The 26,815-nt window shown below is 38.6% G+C and overlaps 1 protein-coding gene across 1 annotated transcript in view; it reads left to right on the top strand.

Moving 5' to 3' along the window:
- Positions 1-16,914: 16,914 nt before the first annotated feature.
- The window catches only part of prdm16 (PR domain containing 16), a 197,077-nt gene continuing 187,176 nt past the window's right edge, over positions 16,915-26,815 (top strand). The window contains exon 1 of the mRNA XM_079466960.1: positions 16,915-17,033. Within this exon, the coding sequence (XP_079323086.1) occupies positions 16,997-17,033 (37 nt within the window). The 5' untranslated portion in view covers positions 16,915-16,996. The remainder of the gene's footprint in view (positions 17,034-26,815) is intronic.

The following is a 26,815-nucleotide window of genomic DNA, read 5'->3' as shown; positions in this document are numbered from 1 at the left end:
ATATGTAGCGCCCCCTAGGGCGGGCACTGGATTCAATTACTTTGTCTCTCGACTATTTAAAAAGATACATACTACTCTGATACAACTATCCTGAACTTTGGAAACGTAAATGAATGAACAAGGGCAAGTAATAATTCAAGGGTATTTAATTAAAGAATATGGTTAATATGAAAAGAAACAAGAAATTAAAGGATTAAATAAAAGAACAAGTTAAAGTTGTGTGCTTTTCAAGCGTTATGTTCAGCACAAATGACTATAAATTCAGTGTATAAAAGTTATAAACAGTGGAAATAAACGATAGCTTTAACCCCCCCCCCCCCCCCGATGCGGGCCTGTGTCGTTGCTGGGGTACGTAGAGGCCTTTGAAACTTAAAGTGGCCGCTTCGTTCGCGTTAGCAAACAAAACGAAGGAAACAGTACCTGGGCTCTTTAATCAAAAGTACCAGTATAATCGCACACTATGATCCGCCCGGAAAACACTGATCCATAGCCGAAGGAAAACCCAACGCTTCCAGTTATGTCCGTTGCACTCTCCCTCGTAGATAGAAACTTGCTCGCACTCCAGGTTTCAAAAGCGCTTCGTACTTCCCAGAGAATCCAACCACGGCAGAGCACAAACGCAGGTTATGGTTGTTTCTCAACCTGGTCTGGGTAAAAGTAGCACAACTCCTCTTCACTTTCAGAGTCACTCCCAAGATTCCTTCAATCGTTGTCACATTTGTTCCTCCTAATCCTCTTCTCTGTTTTCTCTGTCCTCGCAGATCGGGCTCTTGTCTCCGGTGGCACCAGACCGGCTTTTGAAACCTCAGGAACAGTCAGTCTGTTTCATCCTTTCCACATACTGTCGAAGGTTACTTGCTCCGATATTCCGAAGCAAACAACCACTGGCAAAGGAGCCTCCCGTCCAAATAGAAGATAGTATGGTGAGTACCCAGTTAATTCATTCTTATTACAGTTGTATGCGTGTGCAAACCGATTAATGTGTTGACTCCATTTGCTTTTCTCAGCTGGCATGGAAAGGAGCGTTTGGTTGAACCTTTCGGTCCCCTTGCGGATGGTACAGTGTGGTTCTGGATTTTCGGAAACCAACCTAGTCAGTAGCTCTTTTATGAGAGCACTCTTAAAATCTCGGCTTTGATCTGAATGGATACAAGAAGGTAGACCATAATGGATGCAAAATTTGTTGGGGATCTTAGACACTGTCAGAGTTTTCTGGTCCTTGGAGGCAAACGCTTGCTGTAACAGACCACTTCACACACTATGCACAAGAACATTTCCAATACTTCGAACCAGACGATTGAGTCTGGTTGATCTGCCGCCTGCACTTGATTTTGAAATTCTAGGTATTACCAACTGACCTGACACCTGAGAGCGTAGTGCACGTGATGGACTATAATACGTTAGAAGTTCTCTCAAGTAGTGAGGAGCTAAACCATGCATGGCTTTATAGGTAATAAGCAAGATTTTAAAGTTTATGCGATGCTTTATAGGTAACCAGTGCAAGGTTGACAGAACCGGGCTAATATGCTCATACCTTTTTGTACGCGTAAGAACTCGAGCTGCCGCATTTTGGACCAGTTGGAGTTTTTGTAATAGGCCTGCAGGGCAACCACCTAATAGTGCATTACAGTAATCTAGTCTTGATGTCATAAAGGCATGTATAAGCTTCTCTGCATCTGATGGTGACAGCATATGACGTAGTTTAGATATATTTTTAGATGGAAAAACGCAATTTTACAGGTGTTGGCGACCTGGTTCTCAAATGACAGAGTACTATCGAATATAAAGCCAAGATTCTTAGCTATAGATGAGGGTTTTATGGAACATCCATCAATAGTTAAGCAGTATTCTTGGTTGTTACGTAGGGCGGTTTTCGGTCCGATAAGTAACACTTCAGTTTTGTCCGAGTTCAGTAATAAAAAATTGCTACTCATCCACTTTTTTATATCGACAATGCATTCCACTATTCGATGGAATTGCTGTGTTTCATGAGGCTTCGAGGAAATATAAAGTTGCGTATCATCAGCATAACAGTGAAAGCTTACTCCGTGACGCTTTATTATATCTCCTAGAGGTAGCATGTATAATGCGAAGAGCATAGGCCCTAGACTGAGCCCTGTGGTACACCGTACTGGACTTTCGATTTGCGTGATACCTCATTGTTTATTGCTACATATTGAAAACGGTCGCATAAATAAGATCTAAGCCATTTCAAAGCTATTTCCTTAATACCGACATCATTTTCGAGTCTATGTAGGAGCATGCTGTGGTCAATGGTGTCGAATGCAGCATTAAGATCTAGCAGCACCAATAAGGAGATACAACCTCGGTCGGACGCCATAAGCAGATCATTTGTAACTCTAATCAGAGCAGTCTCTGTACTGTGATGTGCTCTAAATCCAGACTGGAAATCTTCATTAATCTCATTCCTTTGGAGGAAGGAGCATATTTGAATTGAGACTACTTTTTCCAGAACTTTAGTTAAGAAAGGTCGATTCGAAATAGGTCTGTAGTTAACTAGTTCCCCAGGGTCCTAGGGATTTGATAATATCCACTGCGAAGATCCTAGGTATCTTCAATCCCCTGGGATCGAACCCACAACCTTGCGTTGTTGACGCAATGCTCCTACCACTGAGCTACAGGAAATATATATATATAATACAAGCCAAAGAACCACTGTTGGATACTGTTGAGCACCTCAAATGGTTTTACATATAGCACCATATGACATAGATGCTGTATAGTAGAGATGTTATGGTGCTTTATAGCCTAGCACTTCACTGTGATGGTTCCCTGTATGATTACAAGACAGTGAAACATAAATTAGCTTATTAACACCACCTTGTGTCCTACCAATGTGTGCGCATGTGCCCAAATAGAGGGTGGGATCCAAGTTTGGTTTCTCTGTAACACATAGTTTCTGATGCCCACAGATGAGATCTCTTTTATATCTCCATGAATTACAGTGACTTAGTTTCTGACGCCCAGACGAAAGAAATATTACAGATAAGGTATCTTAAATATGTGTAATATTAATGCTAATGTACCTTAATAACAATAATTCATATTTCCAAATATGCCCAAACATTCATAGGTTGAACCTTGATCATAAACACGTAGTCTTTTGCTTTTCACAGCACCTACAGAAGTACATTGTATCTTAATCAGTCCCATGTCATTCCAACAAGGACTATAATATAATTCAAAGCAAAATTTGTTTTTTCACCTTTATTCCTGTGCGAATGTGAATATGACATCAGTTCAATTACAGACAATTTGCTGTTACAGACACATTTGCTGGATCTCACTTAACCCACAGTGGGTGAGAAAAGGCAGAGCTACATTTTTAAATGTTTTGAGATGAAGACAAACCTATGAGATTAGACATTTCATTTGGCCTACACATCCCCTGAGACTTCATTAAGTCTCAAAAATACCCTGACACTGTTCACACTCCGTAAATCTGTGTAAATCTTACATCACAGGCCTGCTGCAGTCACTCACCATCCAGATCTGCACACTTGCCTTTGACAAGAAAAAGCATTTTATTATGCTGCTGCTGCTGAAAAATGTAATCTTTGTGTTCATATCAGTTTTCCTGAACCTAAAGTGTTAACTTTTTACATCTTCTCTATATAATGTAATATATAACTATATTAAACTCACATTGAACACCGTAAACAGAAAATACTGATTTGTAAGACACAGATGTTTCTATTGCAGACATATCAGTATAATTCTTCAGACAAGGTATTATATTATACTGTATGTTTTGCATAATAAGAATGAATATAAGAGATTTCATATTAGTAAAGCATATGTTTTTTTGGGGGGGGATGATTCGAGTTGTTCCAAATGTGTATACATTTCTTTGTTCTGATGAACACGCATCTTTGGGTGAAGTATCACTTTTAGTCAATATTTAATACATACAAACCCTGGCTCTCTCACCTCTCCCACACCACGCTCACCAGAGTTACGATTACCGCCACCTGCACTCAATCATCACCCTGATCAGCTTCACTAGACTCATTCCTTTACTTCAGGGGTGTCCAAAGTCGGTCCTGGAGGGCCGGTGTCCTGCAGAGTTTAGCTCTAACTTGGCTCAACAACCTGTCTTGAAGTTTCTACTCTGCCTACCGAGACCTTGATTAGCTGGTTCAGGTGTGTTTGATTAGGGTTGAAGCTAAACTTTGCAGGCCACCCGCCCTCCAGGACCGACTTTGGACAGCCCTGCAAGTTTACTCAGTAAGGGGCCGTTTACACGAGTGAAATCGCAAAACAATTTATGCGATTTGGCTGTCCGTTTACACATTTTAGGGGACTGATAACGCAAACTTTTGAAAACGGGTTTCAAAGTGCAAGTTTTTTAAAACCACGGCGTTCTCATTTCCGTGTAAACCCTGCAGTAGGCCGACGCAAGAATGAGAAAATTACATCGCGCACATGCGTATTAGGTGTGGGGGTTTGGTATGTGTGTATACACCCAAACACAACGGAGAAGAAGAAACAAATACAATAATGGCGGAGTACATCCATTGTGCTGCGCAATAGATTTACTACACCAGTGCTAGAACCACCAGTGGACACTAATTATTTACCTACAGCAAAATCTTAACACTTATTCACGGCGATGAAGGGTTTTTAAACGGCGTTTTTGGATCAGACCCGGGAAGACGAGAAGATTGAAGGACATACCTGTGTGAGTTACATAACTGTGTGCGTTACATACCTATGTGAGTTACATACCTGTGTGACTTACATGCCTGTGTGAGTTAAATACCTACCCGTGTGACTTACTTACACGTGTGACTTACTTACCTACCCGTGTGATTTACTTACCTATCCGTGTGATTTACTTACCTACCCGTGTGATTTACCTACCTGTGTGACTTACCTGTTCGCCTAAGTACATTTCCTGCATCTTCCTACCTGTGTGACTTACCTGTTCGCCTACATTGATTTCCTAAGTGTTCCGCGTCTTGTCTTTCAAGTTCTCCATGTCTTTCACGTTCTCCATTTCTTTCAAGTTCTACATGTCTTCCAAGTTCTACATATTTTCCAAGTTTTCCATGTCTTCCAAGTTCTCCATGTCTTCCAAGTTCTCTATGTCTTCCAAGTTCTCCACGTCTTCCAAGTTCTCCACGTCTTCCAAGTTCTCCACGTCTTCCAAGTTCTCCATGACTTCCAAGTTCTCCATGCCATCATCACTTTCTAGGTGCTGCACTTCCTCACCTGCTCTCCACTGGATTCCAAAGCCTGTCGTCCACGATCTCCTGGAATACAAGGACAGTATTATACAGATATCTCTTCATCGGTCTATATTTGTGTTTATGATTATGCCATCAGATTTAGCAAATTAGCAGCCCCGAGTGGATGAAATGAGCCGGTTTTATTCACCATCTACAGTCATGATTTGCAACAGCAGCTCCAACTCCATCTAGCGAGCAGCGATCATACCCTCGGATTAGAAAAGCTTATCAAACTGTTTGACTCTCTCCGCCATAACAAATCCCGTCAGCCAGAGTTCCCTCACCCGATTACAATCTGCTGAGCTGCAGAGGAGAATGACCCAGAGACTGTGCCTGCACAGTGGTGCATAGGGGATTATGCTGTCAGCATTGCCCCATTCGCCCTCCACATACTTTAGTGAGTAGCATCCAGAATGCTTCTGTTTCCCGAGCACCACTCTTCATTGAAGTTTGTCTGACAATGTCTGATTCTGTGCTTGTTCTCCCAGCCCTCATCAACTCTGGGTCAGGCTGGGAATTTCATCACCGGTTCCCTCTGCTGCAAGCTCAAATTCCAGAAAGAGAACATCCCCTTCCACTACCAAGTTCAATCCATTTTAAGAAGACCGCTGAGCAGAAGGACCATAATATTTTCAAGTATTGAATATATATTCTGTATATTTTAGTTCCTAAAAACTGAAAAGTGAAGCTTTCATCAAACCTCAATACAATTCCTCAGTTACAACATCTCTCAAGAAGAAATTAACACGGAAGAGGGGAAGGTAGTTGCAGTGCAAATCTGGCCCATCGCCCAAACCATTAAAGAACTACAACACTTGCTTGGCTTCACAAACTTCTACCGTAGATTGATTAAAGAATCCAGCATCGCACTTAATCCCTTTACAAATCTGTTAAAAGGCAACCCGAAACCCCTGTCCTGGTTTCCCTTTGTCACCGATACATTTAATCTACTGATCACCCTCAATTCAACGGGCAAACGGAACACCTCAACCAGGCCTGGAGCCAGTACCTCAGTAAGGCCGACTACGCCCAGAACTCCTTACGTCAACCTGCCACTGGACTCAGACGGATGGTTGGTATCATCACAAGGGTGTGAGTTACCCACCATAAATCACTTGTTCCAGTGTGAGAGGGTCTGGGACTCAACACATCACCACCTCCAGAGAGCCATACGCCGACACAAAATCCAGGCAGATACCCGGTGTAGGAAAACTCCACTTTACCAGCCGGGTCAGAATTTGTGGCTCTCCACGAGGGACATCAAGTTGAGACTACCTTTTAAAAATGCAAACATTGTTGAAGCTCTTACCTCTTGCAGTCTTAGTGGTTCAGTTACAATTACTTCCATTAAAATTTATGTATTTGGCATAAATACAATTGCATTGTACTATACATTTTGTTTCTGACTATGTGCAATCCCCTGGTATTGAACCCATGATCTTTGAATTGCTAGCGCCATGCTATAACGACTGAGCCACGGGGATAGCAATTTAATGTCGCTCGGGATGATGCATATGAGACTGATTCAGCATTGCCTTCATAGTCGGGTTTCCTGGAGAGCGTGGCACGCCGGCACAAGGCGTGTTCCCATCAGGTCTTTCTGCCGGCGCACCCTAGCCCCTCGGACTTCATGTCCTTCTCCGGGTGGGTGTCCTGTTAGAGCATGTGGTGAGGTGTCTTGGCAGACGCCTCCCTGCTTGGCTGGGGTGCAGTGAGCAACGGGTAGGCAGTTTCGGGGCACTGGATGGGCCTCCACCTGCAGTGGCATACCAATTGACTGGAGTTGCTGGCTGCTTGCCTTGTGATGCAGGGGTCCTTGCCTCTAATGCGGGGCAAGCACGTGCTGCAGACAGCATGGCTGCCTTAGCGTACATCAACCGCCAAGTGGCATACATTCACTGGAGATGTTGCAACTCGCCAAACGCCTCCTCATCTGGAGTCAGCAGTGGGTGGTGTGCCTGTGGGTCAGTTTTATACTGGACAACCTAATTCCAACATCCGACATGCTCTCTCCTATGCCTTCCCCCAGGTGAGCCTCCTCCCACAGGTACTGTGCAGAGCCAGGAAGAATTGCATCAAGTTCTGCTAGTTGCGCCCTATTGGCCAAACGTGGTTCTTGGAGCTTACTTTTCTGAAGACCACTGCCCCTTCCCAATTCCCCCGAGGAAGTGCATGGCTTGGTGCCTGAGACCAGACCTCATGTCTGGCCCCTGGACAAGAGCTCTTCAGGCAAGAGCACCAACCACTAGGCAACTGTCGCTATAAGTGGCGCCTCTTCTCGTCCTGCGCTTCTTGCAGCACGGAGTACTCAGGTCAGTGTCGTGCTGTCCCCCTTCAGGGACAGCAGGACCCAATCAGCATGTTCTTGAGGGGCGCGCAGAGGGCGAATCTCCCCCCGTCCACACTCTGTACCCTCTTGGGACCTCACATGGTCATGGTGGGCCTGCGTAAGGCCCTGTTCGTGCCCCTGGAGAACCTGATCTTCCTCTCTTATGGTAAAGATGGTTCTCCTGATGGCGCTCGACTCCATCAGGAGGTTAGGGGATCAGCAAGCACTCTCTGTGTACAGCGAGTGCCAAGAGTTGTGGGTACCCCAACGTGGGCTAGACCCCAGTCTGGCCACATTGTCCCAAGACAAGTCCTAAAGTCCTTAGGTAGACCAGTCTGACGCTCTCTCACTTTTGGTTCCCCTGTCGGTGAACCTATGACCTCCCCTCGGTGGACTCCACTGCTCTGTGCAGCCCGGCACTAATACTCCCATGAGATCTCCTCACTGGTGAGACCGTGCAGGTATTCCAAGTATTATCTCCCTTATCTCCTGATGGAGGGAAAGAGACGTTGTGTCCATCATGCCACATGCGCTGTGCCGGCCCGCTGCAGCGAACCAGAGTGACTCTCAGTTTCCTCAGCCCAAAAAATTAATGGGCACCCAATGCCGTCCCATTCCCCAAGTTCATTGGCCTTTTCAAAAGTATAATCGTAGATGATAGGTTCTCAAGTCAAACACCATTCTTTCAATCTCTACACAACGTCTCATTCCCTCCATCAGGGAACCGAGTTTGCATTTGTAAACAGGACTTTTTTTGTGTCTCACTTTTCATGTGTCTCGTCATGCTGTCAGTCACATTGCTGTTGGATGATTTTATGTCACTCCTAAGGTTTGATTTTTACAATACATTTAGAAATGCTACATAAATGAAAATTTGGAATGGTCTCGTATTTTTTCTGCAGCAGTAAATATACAGCAGCAATAAAGTATTTAAAATATATGTTTTTATCAAATAATCATATCTGTGGCGGTAGCACTAAATTGTTATGTTAAGTGTATTTACTTTTTTGGCATTTTCCTTTTTTATGGGACATTTTATGAAGCAATGGGGGGAGAGAGGGCAGGAGGATAGGGAAAAAAGTTCCACCCAAAAATCCACTTAAAATGACCTGGTGGCTGGTGGCACGACCTTTGTCTAGCCCAATAACATAGTGTAGATGTTAAGAAGACAGGTGTTTCTGAGTTTCCTCTATCAAAAAGATAAAAATGACAAAGAAAAGCCTTTACAGGACAGAATGAGTGGTCAAACGAAAAGGTTTGGTCATTTTTTTTAAATGGACAAAGGAGAGAGACAGGGAAACCCCTTCTATGGAACATAATGCTCAGCTAGGGTTAAGTGCTAAGATTTCATCCAGTGGGACCAAGGGTCCACATAGAAGCCTTCCATGGTGAAGGGGCCACACCATTGCATTTGACATAATCACAATGATGATATACAGGGACATAGGACAGGGAGTCTCTGACTTGCCAAACAATAGCTCCTCACAGCAGGACCAGTCTTTCTGAGGCATCCAGGTGCAGTCCCAGGCTGGCAAATTCCACCTCTACCCCCCTTTAGTCCTCATTGTGTGGCCAGAGATGCTCTTTCATGAGTGGAATTGGGGCGGTGAAAGTGTAACAAGGTAAAAAAAAATTGTGAACGTGTTCTTTAGTAAGAAGAGATCATTGTGGAAATAATACAGAATTGTTGATGTTAAATCACTGCACTGTCAAAAATCAGAGGGAGCACGAACAGAACAGGATACTCCTCATAAGGTCAACCGCCCTTTTGAAAAAAAAGAGGAGGAATTTCAGAGAAGGGAGTCGGAGATACATCTGTCAACAAGAGTTTAGAGCTCTTGAGAAAAAGTAAAGCTACTGGTCTGGATGCACAGATGCAGCCCTGTGTCTGCTCACTCAGACGTGTGTATGGTAGGGCTGACTGGGCACAGAGCTGCCCCTATTACCCACAATTCTGTGCTCCCGACAGCCTGGGCCAGGCTCAGATTTGAAAGATTCTGTGTGCAAATCTTTGACATTGGCCACATAACAGTTCAACTCTCCATGTGTGGTCCAGATTCAGAAAAAAAAATCCTGTTAAGACAGTTTTGTTGCCATCATACACAAAATAATGTTTTAAAGGTTTTTTATTATTATTAAAGCAAAGCATAATTCCATGAAAGAGAAAATTTGGTATTTAGATAAAGTTTATTCACTGTTCACTGTGTGATAGGTAAGAACGTGAATTGTAAAGTTTAAAGCTATCTAGAGTCGTGACAGGCTTATCTTCTCATTGAGAATGATGAGAGAATAGAAGAAACTCTGAAATGTAATCACTTTATATATGGAACACAGGAGGGCAGTCTTTACTATGGTTCTTCTCTAACTGAAGATCAACATACAGTATGTGGCCTCAATTTACTCGGACAATGTGTGAATGTCATTGCATTAGACAACAACATCGTGACATCTGAAAACAAATTATTTTATGTCTTCTCAAAACTAACTTCTGAAATTTAAACAGCTTGTTTCAGTTCGAAAAGATGTATAAAGCCTGCTCCTCTAAAGTTCGCAAAGATGCCTTATAGCAGTGTTAACCGCAGTTGTAATTCACATTCTCTGTGAACACATTCCATTAAGGCAACCATTTGATAATGTACTGCATATATTTTTAACTGTGGTTTAAGTATAAAAACATAAAAACATGTCAGATGCAGATTGCAGTAGCCTAAATTAAAGCTACATAATATACAACAAGGCTGATCTGCCCTGGTGCTGAGAAAAATGTAGACAGCCTTCCCCCTAAACTGGTTGTTTTAGGTTTGTTAAACCTTTATAGGGGGCATTCTCCTCAAAGGAATATAAATCTTTCTATCTTTGCCTTTTAGAGGAAATGAAATGCAGAGAGTGAGGTGTTGGTATGTGCGTTGTGATGTGTAGTTTGGTCCAAGCAGCGGGCTGATTAATCTTGCTGTCAGACACGCACTGCCTCATATTGACTGCCTAATAAAACTCATAAACAGGTAAATAAGCAGCTGGCTCAAGTCTTAATCCCAGCAGTGAATAGGCAATAAGAAACAGTCCTTAGTTTAAATCAGGGACAATAAGACTGATTTACTATTGTGAGAATGTGTGTTGGTGCAGGTGCTGTTGTCTTTATATGTGTGAGTGTATTTCAATGCATGTCTCAGAAACATTTTCATTGGTTTGTATTATTTGTGTTTGTACCTTATACTGTATGTCAACTGTCATGATGTTTAATCGTGGAAGCTGCAAAGCATTTTTCCATCATTTTCAACAACGCAATATTAAATGAAAATGTGTCAGATGTGATTACATGTAAAGACCTTCACTATGTATGGTTGCAACTAAATAACTATAGTATTTTTCTTCCACCCATGCAGGCTACACGTTTCATCGCCATTTTTTATTCAACAAGATTTTACATGGTTGACCTAGTGTTTAGCTTCTGACACAATCTAGAGATCTTCTGTGCTTGTGTGTAAAAACAAAAAAAGGTGTTGGTTTTACGAGGCTGTCTGGTGAGGAGATGGTCCTAATCACAAGGAAAGAATGCAGTAACTCCAGGAAGGGCTGATGAGAAATAAGAGGGGAACACTAAGAGGTCTTTTAGTGAAACATCGACTATTTAATTTCTGAGCCACTCAAACAGTCCCTTCTGCAAGTCAAAGTCAATGCCCTGCCTAGTGACCAATTAATTTATTTTTGGGGCCTTTTACTTTTGGTTAGTATTTAAATCAATTAATACTGCCATTCATAGTTTAAACATAGTTTCAGACTTTTCAATAACCTTATACAGTATATCTTAATATTCATGATTTAATGAATTTGATAAAATATCCTAAGATTTTTGGTAGGCTATTTAAAACTTTCTAAACCCACTATGAAAAAGACAGAAAGCCTATGGACATTTTTGAAAAATAAACGAGGGATGTTTGGTTGATCTTTCCGTTTCGTATATGGATTCCTTAGTGGCTTGGACTTGTTTTTGATTGCCGATGCATGCCGAATGTGTCTAATCAATAAAGTTGTGTAAGTGTGTAAATGAGTTTGCTTTAAAACACCACGTGTCCCGTCACGCTACAATTGACAGATACAGTTCATGCACACATTTCCATAGATGATTGGAGATTTATACTGATGCCCTTAAGCCATGTAGTGAGCAAAAACTAAATGTTATTGAACACACTGCCCTTTAATGTAATCAATTATTTATTATTTCTTTTTTCTTAATATTAAAATAGGTATAAATATTAAAAACATCATCGTTTCTGATGTATGCGTGATTTAATATTATTATTATTATTTTTTTTAAATAGCCGAGTCATAAAGATATTTTTGCATGCATTTTGCAAAATGATGATGAGGCAGAAAAAATGAATCACAAATAAGCGACATAATAACATTATGCATTAATTTTGAGTTTGAAAATACATATGATTTTAAACATGTGATGAATCACAGCTTATAGTGTGCAGTGGCTTGGTACAACAGTTGTATATTTATTTTCTTTAAAATGAATAAAAAATGCTTTACATTTCTTTTGATTTATTCTTGTGGTTTTAATATAAATAATATAAATAAAAATATCACATCTTTACACAAATAAATCATTGATATGTTTTCTTATTGCTGTACACACGCACTGACCCTGTAAGAAGATGAGAAAACATATAATTTATTAATCTTCCTGTTTGCCGATGTTAACACATATTTGTGAATGTGAAGAGACTGCTCGGACCCACAGACAGAGTGATTGATTACATCATATTAGGCTCGTTTCTACACAAGGGTAATTTTCTTTCCTAGCCCCGGGCCATACTTACATGTGCATTTCTATGAAGTCTCCAGACCCCCTTCTCTTTTCATCTTTAGGGATGACAATAACAACGACAACAACGAAATTTGCCTTTCCGATTCGAAATTATGACAGAAAAAGCACCTAACGCAGTCATCCCAGATCAATTAATCATAACCGTTTATGAAGATGGTGTAATTTAACAGGGCAAATCGTTGAAGTATAATTAATGTTACATGTCACATGTCTGCTTATTCGCGATATATGACTTATTAACATTTGCAGGCGTTTGTGATCTATTTTTGCTATGTAAAACACAACTCACAACCTTCCAGTTATTCTACATGAATGGAAAATTATCTGGATCATTGCGGAGCGACATTGATTGGGAAACCGTTATCCTATTTGTAATAATGTTTTCATGTAAAATTACAAAAATATACAATTATTTAAAATCAGTAAAAAATTATTTTGATCTGATTTTATCTCATATTATTTTCAGTATTAATGTTTAGTGTCACAATCCTCATATGTTACGTGTGTATTAGTTTATGTGCTGCAGATTATTTTATATGTTTATTCGTTCCGTTAGACCGCACACACATAAAATGGTTTGTTGTATAAACAATTAACTTTTAGCTTAGATGTAGACTGGTTTATGTTGTAAATGTTTGTTGTGTTTATAAATGTGCCGTAGCCTTTATGGCGTGCATAGTCTTGCGCTTGGCACGAAAAAACGGTCTCGGATTAGTGGCCAGATTTCTTATTTCCCATACCCTCCTAAGGGCTTGAACCCAATTAATGGCTAATAATTACCCAGGGAACCTAACTGTTGCTGTTCGCGCGATTTCATTTGTTGTGGTAGGCTATAAGGCGCGCCTTAAATTATAAGGGTTTATACTTTAATTGTATCACTTAAGAATCCAACCAAATGCGCATTCTGTTATGTGTAACGTATCTTAATATACATTTCAAACAAAAGATTTGTGTTTGTTGCTGGATTTCGTGTGTAATGTGTAAAACACATTTTGCAGGTGATCGGCCGATTAGTCTGCCTCACCTCTCCATTCGCCACTTTAGTCTTATTTGATGTTTTATTCCTGGAGCCAATGAGGTGCGTTTTTCTTATTTCCTGTGTGTATGTGTGTGTGTGTGTGTGCGTAGGAGAGAGTGAATTTGCCTGGAGCCCCGTCACCTTAAAGTTGTGTTTACTTTACCATTACATCCACTGTATTAGCATGTAAATATCATGTGTGCGACTGCGTTGTCCACAAATCCTTCTTTTTCCATGTATTCGGACTGTGTTCGGACTGCGAGATCCTATAAGTGCATAACAACATAAGCTAAGTCCTTTACCATGAATACAGCTTTGGTTTCACTTGCTTTAGATTAACTTAATTTAGCAGTAACACCAGAGGTAACCTATCATATGCATCCAATTAATTATATTTTGTTGAAATTAAACTATTATTTATATATATGTTGATATTATTATTATATCAATATTAATAATTATACAGATTTTAATGACACCCCACATTTTAATTTATTTCCTTTTTATTGTGCTTCATTGTGCTATTTTATCACCTTATTTCGATCTTTTAAAATATCTTATATAAATGTATTATTTACATAGCATTAGACATTAGGCTACTGTTGTTAATAATAATAATGATAATAATCATGGAATTAATAAATACAACGTTACCAGATAAGTACATTAAAATCAGTTTTTATGTGTAAGCCAAAATATGTATGAAATTGTGTAATATATAAACGTACATATACTGCACGAATCACTTCAAATTATCAAATCTGGTTCAGATAACGACAGACACAGAGAAGACAATAGGATACAATATATTTGACAAAACAAAATAAAACCTTAATTAAACCGTAACTATATATACATTGGAACGTGTGCTTGTTTAGATATTTATAGAAAAAGTACGAACATTGCTTTACTCCACACAATAGGTAGACCACTCAACACTTGAATCCAATTCTTAATTCATTAGATGACGAAAAGTCTTTTATTGACAACAGGACTGAATGTGGATTTTAGGAGGCCTGATTTGCAACAACACATCGCTTCCGGGGTCGGGGCCAGCATCCTTCCTTTTCTTGGCTAAACCACAGGAAAATGGCCACAGTCTAGAAAGAAAATAGTTCAAATGCATGGTTACAGTCATCACATTTCCAAGAGCTCGTAAAAAAACAGACGTTTAAATGACGCAGAAAACTATTCCCTAATGAGCTGGTGATGGGGAGAAACACTTTTCTTTACAAGTATAATTACAGATAAATGCCTTTAAAAAGGTGTTACACCATATAAAATAATTGTCCGGCCCGATGCGTAAGATTTTAGTTGATTTGTTTTATAAGCAATGGGCAAATTAAAAGCTGCATTTAAAAAATAAATGAATACATATAAGTAATGTTTTATATAAGTTTCAAGTACATCACTCACTAATACACAATAAAAGTGTATAGAATAATAATTTAATAATTTCCTGATAAAACTAATGTAGCCTGTGCCCTGGTGTTTAACAAAGATTCGCTTTCTCCCTAGCTGTGAGACAGGTCATGTATTGATGACCTATTCTCGATGCTAATTCTATATCATACAACAAATAGCATTTTCTGGCTATGTCTAGTTTTAGTTTTTTCCAATAACATGGGGTCAATCAATAAGCCAATAAACGCCATATGTCAGGGTTTAGTAACAGTATAGTTTTTTAAGTAAGCATAGTCTTTTTTAATAAGATCAGTCAGATAAACCAAATAAAATAGTAAATTATAAATTCACCCATGAATAAAACAGGCTCTAGTATTTGCTTCCACGGAAAAAACAACATTCAACAATTCCCCACTCATGATAATTGCGCAAAAATAAACATATAGGCGCATATTGTATGGCCAACATTTATTAAAGAACATCTAAATATTCCTAGTGATGTAAGTAATGCTTAGATTTTCTTTAATAAATGTTGGCAATGCGCCAAACTATCGACACTATAAATAAAATCAACGAAAAGGCATATACAAATACCATCAAAGTCATCTGATACCAGATACTGTTAATGAATGTTTCAGATGCCGACAATTGCATAATCCCATCTGCACCTGAATTATATATTGACAAGATGAGATTCACTTTATTGCAAAAGGGAAGGCTTTTACTACTGACGGAAAACACCTTTTATCCATGCATGCTAAGATAAACTATACGCATGGAAGCTAGAAACATATATCGCTCAATTGTGGAAGATCGCAAGTCTTTCGCTTTAAATTCCATATAATAATAATTATAATAATACAGAGTATAATATATTACACAGAGGAACGTACCTTTCGAGTTGAGCAAAGAGTTGCATTTTTATTATAATATCGTTTCATAAAGCAATTAGCAAGTGCATATTTAAGAGGATTCTAGCTATAGCCAAAAACGCTCTAATTATTTTATTTAAGATAACAACATTCACAAACTTACTCGCTATGTTGTGTGATTATGTCCTGCAATCCTGGCTTGATTCTGACAACAGTAGGCTACGTCTACAAACACCGTTAAATGCAACGATTGTGCACATGCAAGCACGACTTAAAGAGCACAACGCACAGCCCTCACTTTTTCAGACGCACAAACACGTTAATTCAACACAATGATACTTACGTGTGCAATGTCGTTTCTTGCCTGCTCTATCCTCCACATTAACAATACATCGTAAAGTAGCTACTAAACAAGACCAAAATGCATCGCTTCAAGACAGAGTTTAAATGCATACCTTAACACTGTGGATCACACATAAACATATTTTGTCATTACACACACGCAGACATAAACACACACAGACACACACCTACACATACCAGCACGCGGGATTTTCTGGCCGCCTGAATAGCACACGCTGAATCGGGTGACTCTCAGCATTGAAACTGAACACACCTTTTACATATTTATAGAGCGCATCTAAATTAATAATGTTAATACATTTTATATATACGGCGCTCACCAATGTTGTTGCATTCGACGTGGTAAGACAGAATTTCGAAATAAAAAACATACACCAACAGATTCAGAGTTGAAATGCACTTTTACTTAATTGTATTTTTGTGCGATCAACATGAACAACATCAAAAACATTAAAAAATAATATCAGGCTTAAGATTTCATATAAGTTCACATACTTTAAAACAATTCTTTATTTTGGATTGTTGTTTGGGTGTATGTACGTGATCACCTTTTATGAGTGCTGCGACCTTGACCCCATCGAGGATTCAATGTCCAGTACCGCACCGGATTCTGCAGGTCCTCAAAAAGTAGCCCTTATTTCTCCCAAAGAGCTCGAGAAGGGGAGGTGGGGGGAGATCCGAGATGTTGCGGAGCTAGTGGAGGAGGAGGAGGGAAAGAGATAAGTGATCTAAAGGAGACACGATAGGACAAAAGTGATGATGATGAATACATTGGAAAGTTTTTTGGCCCTGACGAGGGTGTCAGATTGAATGGCCTGTGCGCATGTGCGAAGGTGTCCAAACTGACAATGCTCGTGAGATGAAGATAGCGCTGCTGCAGCTTCTGAGCTCAAGGAGGACGCGAGGAATCTACAAGCCGACAAGATGAGATCCAAGGCGAGAGCGAGAAAACTGGCCAAAAGTAGGTCCTAATTTCAATTCTTTCGCTCCAGAGAGGCAGCACGATACTTTGAACTCTTGCGCAAATCATCAATGTGTCGTTTTCATTGATCAGTTCCTGCTGAGAAAGCGTCCTTGTCAGGGTCCAATTCTTTTGTAAGACCTCACTTTCATTGAAATAGCTCACACTTTCCGTGATCCGTGCGTCCAGTCTTTAAATCTGATTCCGCCGTTGCGCGCTTGTTCAAAACTTTCGTGTGTGATGGAGCTTTTGCTGAAATGGTTAAGCGAGCTTTGGCATGGCATGTTGTTTCACTCTCTTGTTTTAGCAAAGTCGAGAAACCGTAGAGAATTGTTACACGAAAGTTAGCAAAGAGTTGTCGAAAGGGATAGTAACTTTTTTATTGAGTGGTTCCAGGTCTTGTGAAATCGTATTCCTGTTTGTTGAAATAGTGGGCGCTCTAGCACTGCTCATGAACCCCAGATCGCACAGAGAGTGTAGAGATGCCATAGAAGAAGGAGTATGACACAAAACGGACTATTCTTCAAAAATCTGAACTTTGGAGCTTGCATTTATGAATCCTTTCCTCTGTTGCGGTTTGTTCTTTGAAAAAAACATATAATGCATACTATGACATATTGGAGGAAAAGGCAGTCAACATTTTGGACTATTTCTAACGCCGGAAAGTGTGCATTTCCCATAAATTCTGCCTGATGTGTTTATTGTCTGTTTACCTTTAAATTCTCATAGGTGTCCTGGGAAGCATAAACTATTTTCGTACATTTGCTTAGTTATACAATTTTGGAACGCAGTTTGTATTGTAGATAAACTATTTACTGTGCAATTAATAAGTCGTTTTGGCAAAGGATTCGTTACATTGATTAAACTGATACAAATGTATTAACATATTTTCAGATTGCTTCGACTGCTTACGTCGAGATATATGATATTAGTTTTGGTTTAAACGTTGTAGTAGAGGACATAATATGTTTGAAATATGATTAACTAAATAAAAAAATGCAAGCTCTAGTATTAATAGCAACTGTACTATTAATAGCAACTGATGAAAAAAAGACATTATTCGACATTTACATTTATGCCATTTAATAGGGCGCGTTGTGATTTGTTTATCTTAAGAAATTAAGCATGCATGGGCCTGATAACCTGTAGAAGAAGGCATTCCAAGTATTTTTTGCTATTATTATTATTGGGATTTTTTTCTATCCATTCAAAACTTCTATATGAAAAAAAGTATTTCGAGATTTTTAGGGCTGCGAAGTATAATATGATTAAGCCGTTCTTTGCTGTTAGTCATTCAGGTTTAATTCAGTTTTTCTGCTAAAATGTGGTGGCACAGCGCACTCCGTGAGCCTAAACATTCCTCTACTTTTCTAAAGTTTTCGTAAAGAAGAAGGTGTGTATTGCCTAATCCCAATTCTAAATACACGTGCTCATTAAGGCTAATTCTACCCATTACATATTTTATTTTATACATAACACCATTGTTTATATCAGCGTCTTATTCTGAAGTTTTGTTTTGTAATTGTAGGGTGTATCATTAAGCTAATGTGAGGTACCCGTCTTAAAAAAGCGGTCGAATGCTTAGATATGCTGTTCATATTGATCTTTCTTCATTTTAGTCATATTGAAGTGTTGAACAAAGTATATGTCATTTTCTAATATAGTTATGACAATTTTAATATAGTTATTATTGTTTTAATATTATCATTAAGCAGTAGTAGGCTAGTTGTTACTGATGTTGATGACATTCAAGTTAAAACACAAAAACCGTAGCAGTAAAATGTTATAGGAAATAGTTGTGTTCTTCTTTCTAATGATAATAATAATAGGCAAACAATAAAAATAATAATAATACAATAATTTTTTTTGGCCAAAATTGCAGATGGCAAACATGCTCTCTAAATATGGTAATTGCAATACAAACCTTTCCATCTGTCTTTTAATTACACCATTCCTCGATGGAAACAAATACTAATTTACTATAATTGTTTTTGCTTAAACGACATTATAACAAATTAACGTAGGGATCAAAGTAAGGCACCAGTAAAACACCATCTGGCTGGTGGATCCTTTGCCAATAATGGCTAAACGACTCAAGTGGTCTGTACTGTAGTTGACTGAGTTTAACTCAGGCTAATGTTTGACCTTTTATTTTTCCACGAGGGTTCTCTGCTTAATAATTGTAAGTGCATGTTCATATAAAATATTCGAATAACTACATTATAAAAGTCGTTTTGTGTTGTTCCTTTCCACCATCAAAGAGAAAACATTCCTTTTGGGAAGCATAGGTAAACTAATCACAATTTTTCTCAGTTTTTCTCCTGAACATTTCTAAAGGGTATTCACACAATTTTAAAACACATATTACATTAAGACATGTCATTTTATGACATATAGATCCGGTTTCACAGATAAGGCTTTGCTTATGCCTTAGTTAAATGAGGATATTTAAGTAGTTTTTATTAAAGTGCCTTAGATAAAAACATAACTGGTGTGCATCTTGAGACAAAACAATTACATATTTTAAGATATGCAGTGTATGCGAAACCGGGCAACAAAGCAATTAAAAGACATACATTTAAAATCTACAAGCACAATACATATATTATTATGTTGGAAGCAAATTATTTTTAAATGTTAAATTTTTTTTGAATCCATCTCTAATGGGTTAAGGCAGTTTTTTTATAAAATTGTATACGCTTATAGAAAATGTGGTCAGTGTTGTCTCCAGGTCTATTGTATGAACGGCTGGTGAGAATTTGAAATATAACATCAGTGTATAGGCTTTTGGCTAAACACCCAAATGACTACACTGAATAAATATATTGGTAGGTTTACAGAGAGGAAGTGCTGGACTTCTCAAAAACATGGTATTTTTTATACATAACACGTACATTACCATTTTTACTTTATTTTGAATTAAAACATATTAGATTGTATTTGTTATGGATGCATATATATGGAATACATAATTAATGTTATATAAATAACAGTGTTATCTATTGTAGAGGACAAAGGATTCTTACTTTTTTCTAAAATGTGGGCTTCTATTAATTTTAGCTTTTATTGAAAAGAGGATGGAATTAAAAAATTAATATGAAACAAATCACAAAGTTCTTATGTAGCTTGTTTTGTCTGGACAGAAGTGGTTAAACCAAACCATAACACTGTAAAGCAACAATGAAAGCTATGTGTGATGTCTAGAAGACATGGCCTGTCAGCGCTCACAACTAAGCTTTTATAAGCAAAATGGTTGGCATTTAGCTTCAGGCTAATTGAGTCTTAGATAAGAAATTATTATGAATACCACACAAAAGTACCAGTTAGACTGTCGATAAGTGTGTGTGCCAGCACGTGTGTGTGAGTGTGTACATGAGAAAAAAAAAAACTGCCAGTTGACACAGACAGTCACAGGTGAGCATTTTCTTTCTTTCAACTGTGACTGATTCCTGTTCTCCATAATGAAGCCAGTTTGCATTCAGTCCAACATGCAACACTTTACATTTAATGCTCGCATGCACATTCTCGTCCTTATTGGAAGAGTGCTGAAAAGCCTCTGACCAGATGGATTATATAGTTGAAGCAAATCTCCAGTGAGAGGAACGGTTGATCTGTGGCATAAGGGACACTGGCAGAGCTGCCACGGTTTTCCGATGAAAGGGCCTGCCATGTTTATCATGTGCTTCCCAAAGGTGTGGCTATACAAACTCAACCTTGCTCACATTTGTCACGTCACGCTTTCTCCTTGTTTTGCTGTATTGTGCTTCAATTTTCTGACTTGTGGCACCTTTTTATGACATCACAGTGACTCTCACTCAGATGGGAGGGCCTTTTTGTTTATGTCTAAACACTGTTTCAGCTGTTCTCTGGGCTCTGTGCACTGGAGCCGCACAACCTTTTTCATTCACTCATTTGTGGGAAAAAGTCATAGCCTTTTTTGACCATGTTTTGGCAGTCATATGTGCATGCTTTAAAGGTGACTTTGATGTCTTGCTATGCTTGTTTTCTCCCAGGAAAGTATTTTTGTTCTCTAACCTTGTTTTTTAAGAAAAAGATGGATAAAGGTAGATATATAATAAGTCCACTAGGGTGCTTAGCAGAACAGGGAGTAGCATGCAGTAGGCAATAGACATTACAGAACTGTTAAACCCATGACTGCAAGACCCAAACACTTATCATGTTACAGTGTCTGCTGTTTTCAGCTCCTTGGCCATGAAAGGGATGTACTTTTTTTAAAGTTGTTAAATTGACTTATTTTTTCTGCTGTAAACATTGTCCTATATCTGAAATGTAACATTAATTTAGTTATTTTGATAATAAATTGTTTTGGAACATTAACTAGAACTACACTTGTGTGTATTATTTAATGTTGGTACTTTATGCAGTACGTTTGCATTACTTTAGAAAATGCATTAAACATTTTTGTTTGGCTGATAATGTACAAGGAAATGTTGCTTCATACACCCACCAGGAAGAGTTGTGAGAAATTATTAACCCAGCATTATGTGTTCAGGGTAGCTAATTTTAGATTGTAAACCTTCTTTGGTGTAACTCCAGCTCAGAAGTTGCCAGAAATGTTTCCATCCAGCAATTTAAAGCACCCAGCTGTGCAAAGTTGGTGTTTTAATACTAACCCAAATTCATATTGATTTGTATAGACAATTTTAAAATCCTTTTCCTTAGCATATTATTGCAATGGAATTCATTTTCGGAAGTGAATGCATTTCCCATATGGCTTTGGTATCTGTTTAGCAAACCAGTTTACCCCTCTTCTGAGGACATGACAAAAATACACATGTACTCTGTAATTCCCATGCATCTGTTTGGCTACCGTAGGCTGTTTGGGTAAACCTTGATGTTGCATCCTTTGTCGATAAGAGAGGGGATGCCATTCCCCTGTGGACCACTTCAGCAGGGCATTACTGCTCGTCGCTCACTTTGAACTTTACTAGCAAGCACATTTTCAAAGGGCCCGACCCACACATTTATCTTTTTAACCCATCTGTTGTCCCCCATCTATTGCCATTACATGAAGATGGGCAGCTCTGTCCGGTTAACATGGAATGATGCTCCATAATGGCAGTGATACAGATGTTTTTTTACTTTAGAGACAGAGTGCTTAGATTTGCTGAGATTTTTTACTTAGATTTTGCTTTTGAAGATGTCATTTATGTTTCCAAAGACCACTGTCAAACCATTATCATTTTTCATAATTGGACGTTACAGTCTGGGTATGCTTGGATTTACTGTAATTGAACCTTTATTATCCTGTGATTTTCACGGGGCGAGGCAGTCTATATTTGCTCAATGCTTAACTTTTCTTTGTACGCAGGAGGGGGATTGCGCAGTGTGTACCAGAGGAATGTTTTTACTTACTGCCGCTTCAACTATTGTTGTCCATGAAAATTGGTTTAATTATGTGAATAGTTGTTTCTTTTTGCTCTGTGCCGCAACACAATTAGTCTATCTCCCTGGCTGCAGTTTGTTTTCATCAAACATTGAAAAGAGTGTTGACTCACTGATTATCAAGCTTTTACTCTTAAAGGAAAGTGAGCACTATTGGTCTGTTAAATTTCACAACTATACAGTGTGGCTTACAGAAAAAAAAGTAAAACCTTAAGCTGCCACAATTTTATTTTACCCCTTTAAGGCTGACATTCTAAGCAAATCATTACTGCCACATGTCCTTCTTAAAATCCTTGTCACTGGAACTGCTTTTACACAGGCACATGCTTAAACCTAGCCTGAGGGTCATTATTCTATCTTCAGTATTAAATTTTTTATTTTAAAATGTTTTATCCAGAGTGTTGTTTAGAACCTGTGTTTTTAATAATAATTGCATGATGTAAAATATGGTTTAATTATGATTTTATGTCTGACGTTATAGTGTACTGTATCTTTACTGTCACCTCTTGCCTGGTGACAAGACCTAAGCTGTGTTTTCTCATCAGTCAAAAGAAGAAGAAAAAAGAAACTAAAACCCTAGTCAGATTGTTAGTGAAACGCTGAGAAGGTTTTTTTTCGGGAGTCAGCAAAACATTTCAAGATGGGCTATTAACTTCAATCTCAAACTGTGATTTGCCTGTCTGTGAAAGTGTCGGCTCTCTCCAGCAAGGCTCCAGTTGCAGCGTAATGATGAGGCTGTGTGTGAAAATATTGAATTGCAAAAACATCCAGTGTGTGAGCTTGTGTGAATGTGCCTTTCAGCGCCGCACTACCGCTAAACTCGCAGTGTCTGAGTGATGGACAACAAATGGCATTTTGTGCTGGACAGACGCCCCATCTCCGGCAGTTAATCTGAGGGGCAGTTATCAGCCTTGCATCTGACCTCTGGATATTTCACCGCCTCTGTCAGCCATCTGACATTGGAGATCGGCGCTTCCTAGCAATTGAAATGGAAACCTGAATATGTCTTTTTGTCTGTCAAAGGAAAGCGTGATCTTACATCAGACATTTAAAATATACACATTTTCAATCATATTTTGATTTGGACTGATATATTTAGTATATAGTGACTTAATTTTGGGCTCTACAGTTTTGGGTGAGCTACGCTGACTTAATTTATTTATTTAACAGGGACAATGGACAGTCTTCTGAATGCCCCAGAATTAGCTACAGAGCTAAATGTCATCTGTAAACAGCAAAGTGATACACAAAGTATGGTGCAAAATGCTGCCAAGATGTCTGCACAAGAAATCAGGAAAGAATTAGTTTTAAACTGACTGTTTTATAACATGTACTTGCTATAGTAATATTATAGCACAGTCGGCCACTGTTTTTCTCACAAGGACAACTTCACTTGACTTACTACACTGTTTATATCTTCCTTAATACTCATTGTAGCGAACAGTTTGTCAAAAAAGAACACTTGAAACACAGAAGTGTTTTGCAGCTGTCCACACAGAAGGCAATCATTAGTAATATATATAAAAAAAATCAGAACTGTATTTTAATAAGCAGTTTTTATTTTGTATATTGTCTTAAAACCCGCATGCCTCTAGTTTAGATCTATTTAGAGTTTTGTGCATGATTTTTGGCAAATTATTGAATTCTGGTAGAGTCTATGAGTTGGCTGCATGTCAGGCACCTCTTGTCCACACTCGCCTAGCTACTCCCCGACCCTTTCCGCTCTGTAAACTGCATGCTGGCACCAATATCCCTTTTCCGACTGCTGTCCACTTCTTCATTTCTTCAGTCCCCTTTCTCTCCTTTTATTCCTTACTTCACTTACTCTTCCTCTGCTTTGGAAGTTTCAGCACAGGCCTTTGAAAAGATGCGGTGCTTTGTGTCACTGATAAAAGATGCCATAGTTTCCCTTTTCCTCTCTTTTCTCCTCATCCCTCAGCGACTCTTGTAAAAGTGCAAATTGTCCCTCCAAGGGGGTTGTCCTCATGGCTTCAGAAAAGCCCTGATTCCAGCCTGTTAATTACACTAAAGATTCCATCCCTGCAAAAAAGCCTAAATTCCCACAACCACCTGGCCTTCTTTTCTTGTCGGTTTTGATTGCAGGCACCCCACCCTTCTTCTTCTCCTACTCGTACCACAGTTTTCTCTCACTCACTTATTAATAGAGGTTTTGAATTGCTTTCTGACCCTGACAAACTGTTCTTGTTGAAAAGGAGATGAGAGCAGAAAGCAGAGTCGGCATCCTCCTGGGTGAGAGTGTTGATGGGATTGAAGAGACTTGATTCAACGGTGTGTGCTGCAGTTTGGCTTGGGGACTTAGTTGCACTGACTTCAACTAGTTGATGTGTTGGGTCTTGGCCTACTACGATCATATGCCATAGACATAAGACACAAGATGCTTATTTCATGGCATGGTTTTTGCCATATGTCTTTATCTAAAGATGTCTAACTAAATATTTTGTCAACAGCTTGTGGACAAAAACAGTTTGAGACTATGTTGCTTATAGCGAGTACTGCTTTTTTTTCTTTTACAATGTGTGTGATGTCTTCGATAAAAAGTGAAACTACTGAGTGATTTACACAAACAAGAGAGGAAACAAACAGTAGCTAGCAAAGCTGTGTGTTTTTTACGGGCTGTCTGATCAATAGAAGAAATTTTCCAAATACTCTCTGGTTTGCAACTATTTTTGACAGCATCTTCGCTTGAGGAAACATCATAATGTTTAAAAATTAAAAATACTAATTTATCCGACTGGACATCGTGAAACATCACAGATTCAGTGTTGTTTGTTTTATAATATTAAAAAATAAATGGGACAAAACAATCTTGAGTAGGCCTACTAATGTTTATGATCAATACGACACAAATCAGGCCAAATTGCACTTAATTGGCAAAATCAAAACCGGATGTACAGATATTCTTTTGATTGAACTATGCAGATTAACCTGCACCTGCAAGCTCTTTGACCAGTTTTTGAACAATAATGTACCTTCGACCTAACTACTTTCTTACGTAATTTCTTTAAGTTTTTTTATTCTTGATAGAGTTTACATCTATTTACTTTAGTTGTTTGGAAAAGTATGTTCAAGAAATGTTGTCATTTTCTCCTTGTTCTACAAAAGAAAGTCATATAGATTTAAAGTAGCATTTATGTCAGTAAATTATTACAGAATCTTTATTTTGTAATATTCCTTTGAGAGGACTTAAGATCACAATAATTATCCTAAAACGTATTAGTTTTCTAATGGGTTTGTTCTCCATTAAACCCATTGGGTTTCAACTCAGTGCTCTATTGAAAACCAAGCACCAATCAATATGTTGTCATCTCACTCCAGCAGTGCAGAGCTCAATGTGAAAGAAAAAGATAGAGATAGAGAAAGGCAGGATTGAGAGAGATCTAGGCTTTGGGAGGTAAACAAATTGCTCTATTATACCCTCTGTGTCTATGACATTATCATAGAATTGTCTCAGTGGAGAGGCTTGCACAAGATTAGAACTGTCTACAAAGGGACGTTCCTGCACTGTATAGACTACTGGAGATAATCATTAACTCCCTTGTACAAAGACACCTAGAGGTGTTGTTGTGGAGGAAGCACCTGTTTGTTTTCAGAAAATTATTTATGCAACTTTTCCCTTTTGGGTTAGTTACCTAGTTACCTAAAATACAAGCAGTTTTACGGTGATACTACAAGAATAACATGGACTTAACAAATCGTTTGGGACAATAGTGACTTCCTATTTTTCAGTTGCCTACTTCTATGTGGCAAAACATTATTGGGTTTCAGTTTTTACTTTTAAACATGTCTGTTGCCAGTAAAGTCATCTGAGCTCTGTACAGGACTACAAATGTTGTTTGTAATGTCTACTGAGAAACAAGGACTTGTGTTAACCCTCAACCTTACTTAGACTCTTTTCTAGCCAATTATATAATATCCTTTCTCAGTTGTTGTTCTGTGCAATATGTCATCATAATATAAATCAGAGGTGTTTGTGTTTTTTAAATGTTGTTGACAACTTCAACTCTTTGTTTTTTTACGATACAAAAACGTAACTAGTGTTACTGCTGGCAGCATAAACAGACCATTGTTGCTGTCCTCTTATTGCACCTATAGACCACTTTGGCTTCATTATACACATTTTGTTTATTATTCTTTGGTGTTTGAATGGCATATTTGGAATGTCAGGAGGTTGAAGGAGGTTTTCTTAAGTAGGCCTACATCAGTTGCTCTTGCTACTTAGTTATGGTGTGTGGATCATGTTCAACTCTTTATGTGACAGAAGATCTTGGCAGTTTACCTTCTACTACGTTAGTTATACAGAAAATCAACAAATAATTTAAACCATATTTTGTTCTAGTCTTTAATGGGCTTATTGG

The sequence above is a fragment of the Barbatula barbatula genome (genome assembly GCF_947034865.1).
Source record: "Barbatula barbatula genome assembly, chromosome: 11".
Lineage (NCBI taxonomy): Eukaryota > Metazoa > Chordata > Actinopteri > Cypriniformes > Nemacheilidae > Barbatula > Barbatula barbatula.
Note: the sequence above shows the minus strand (reverse complement) of the source record. Positions and strands in the feature narration are given on the sequence as shown.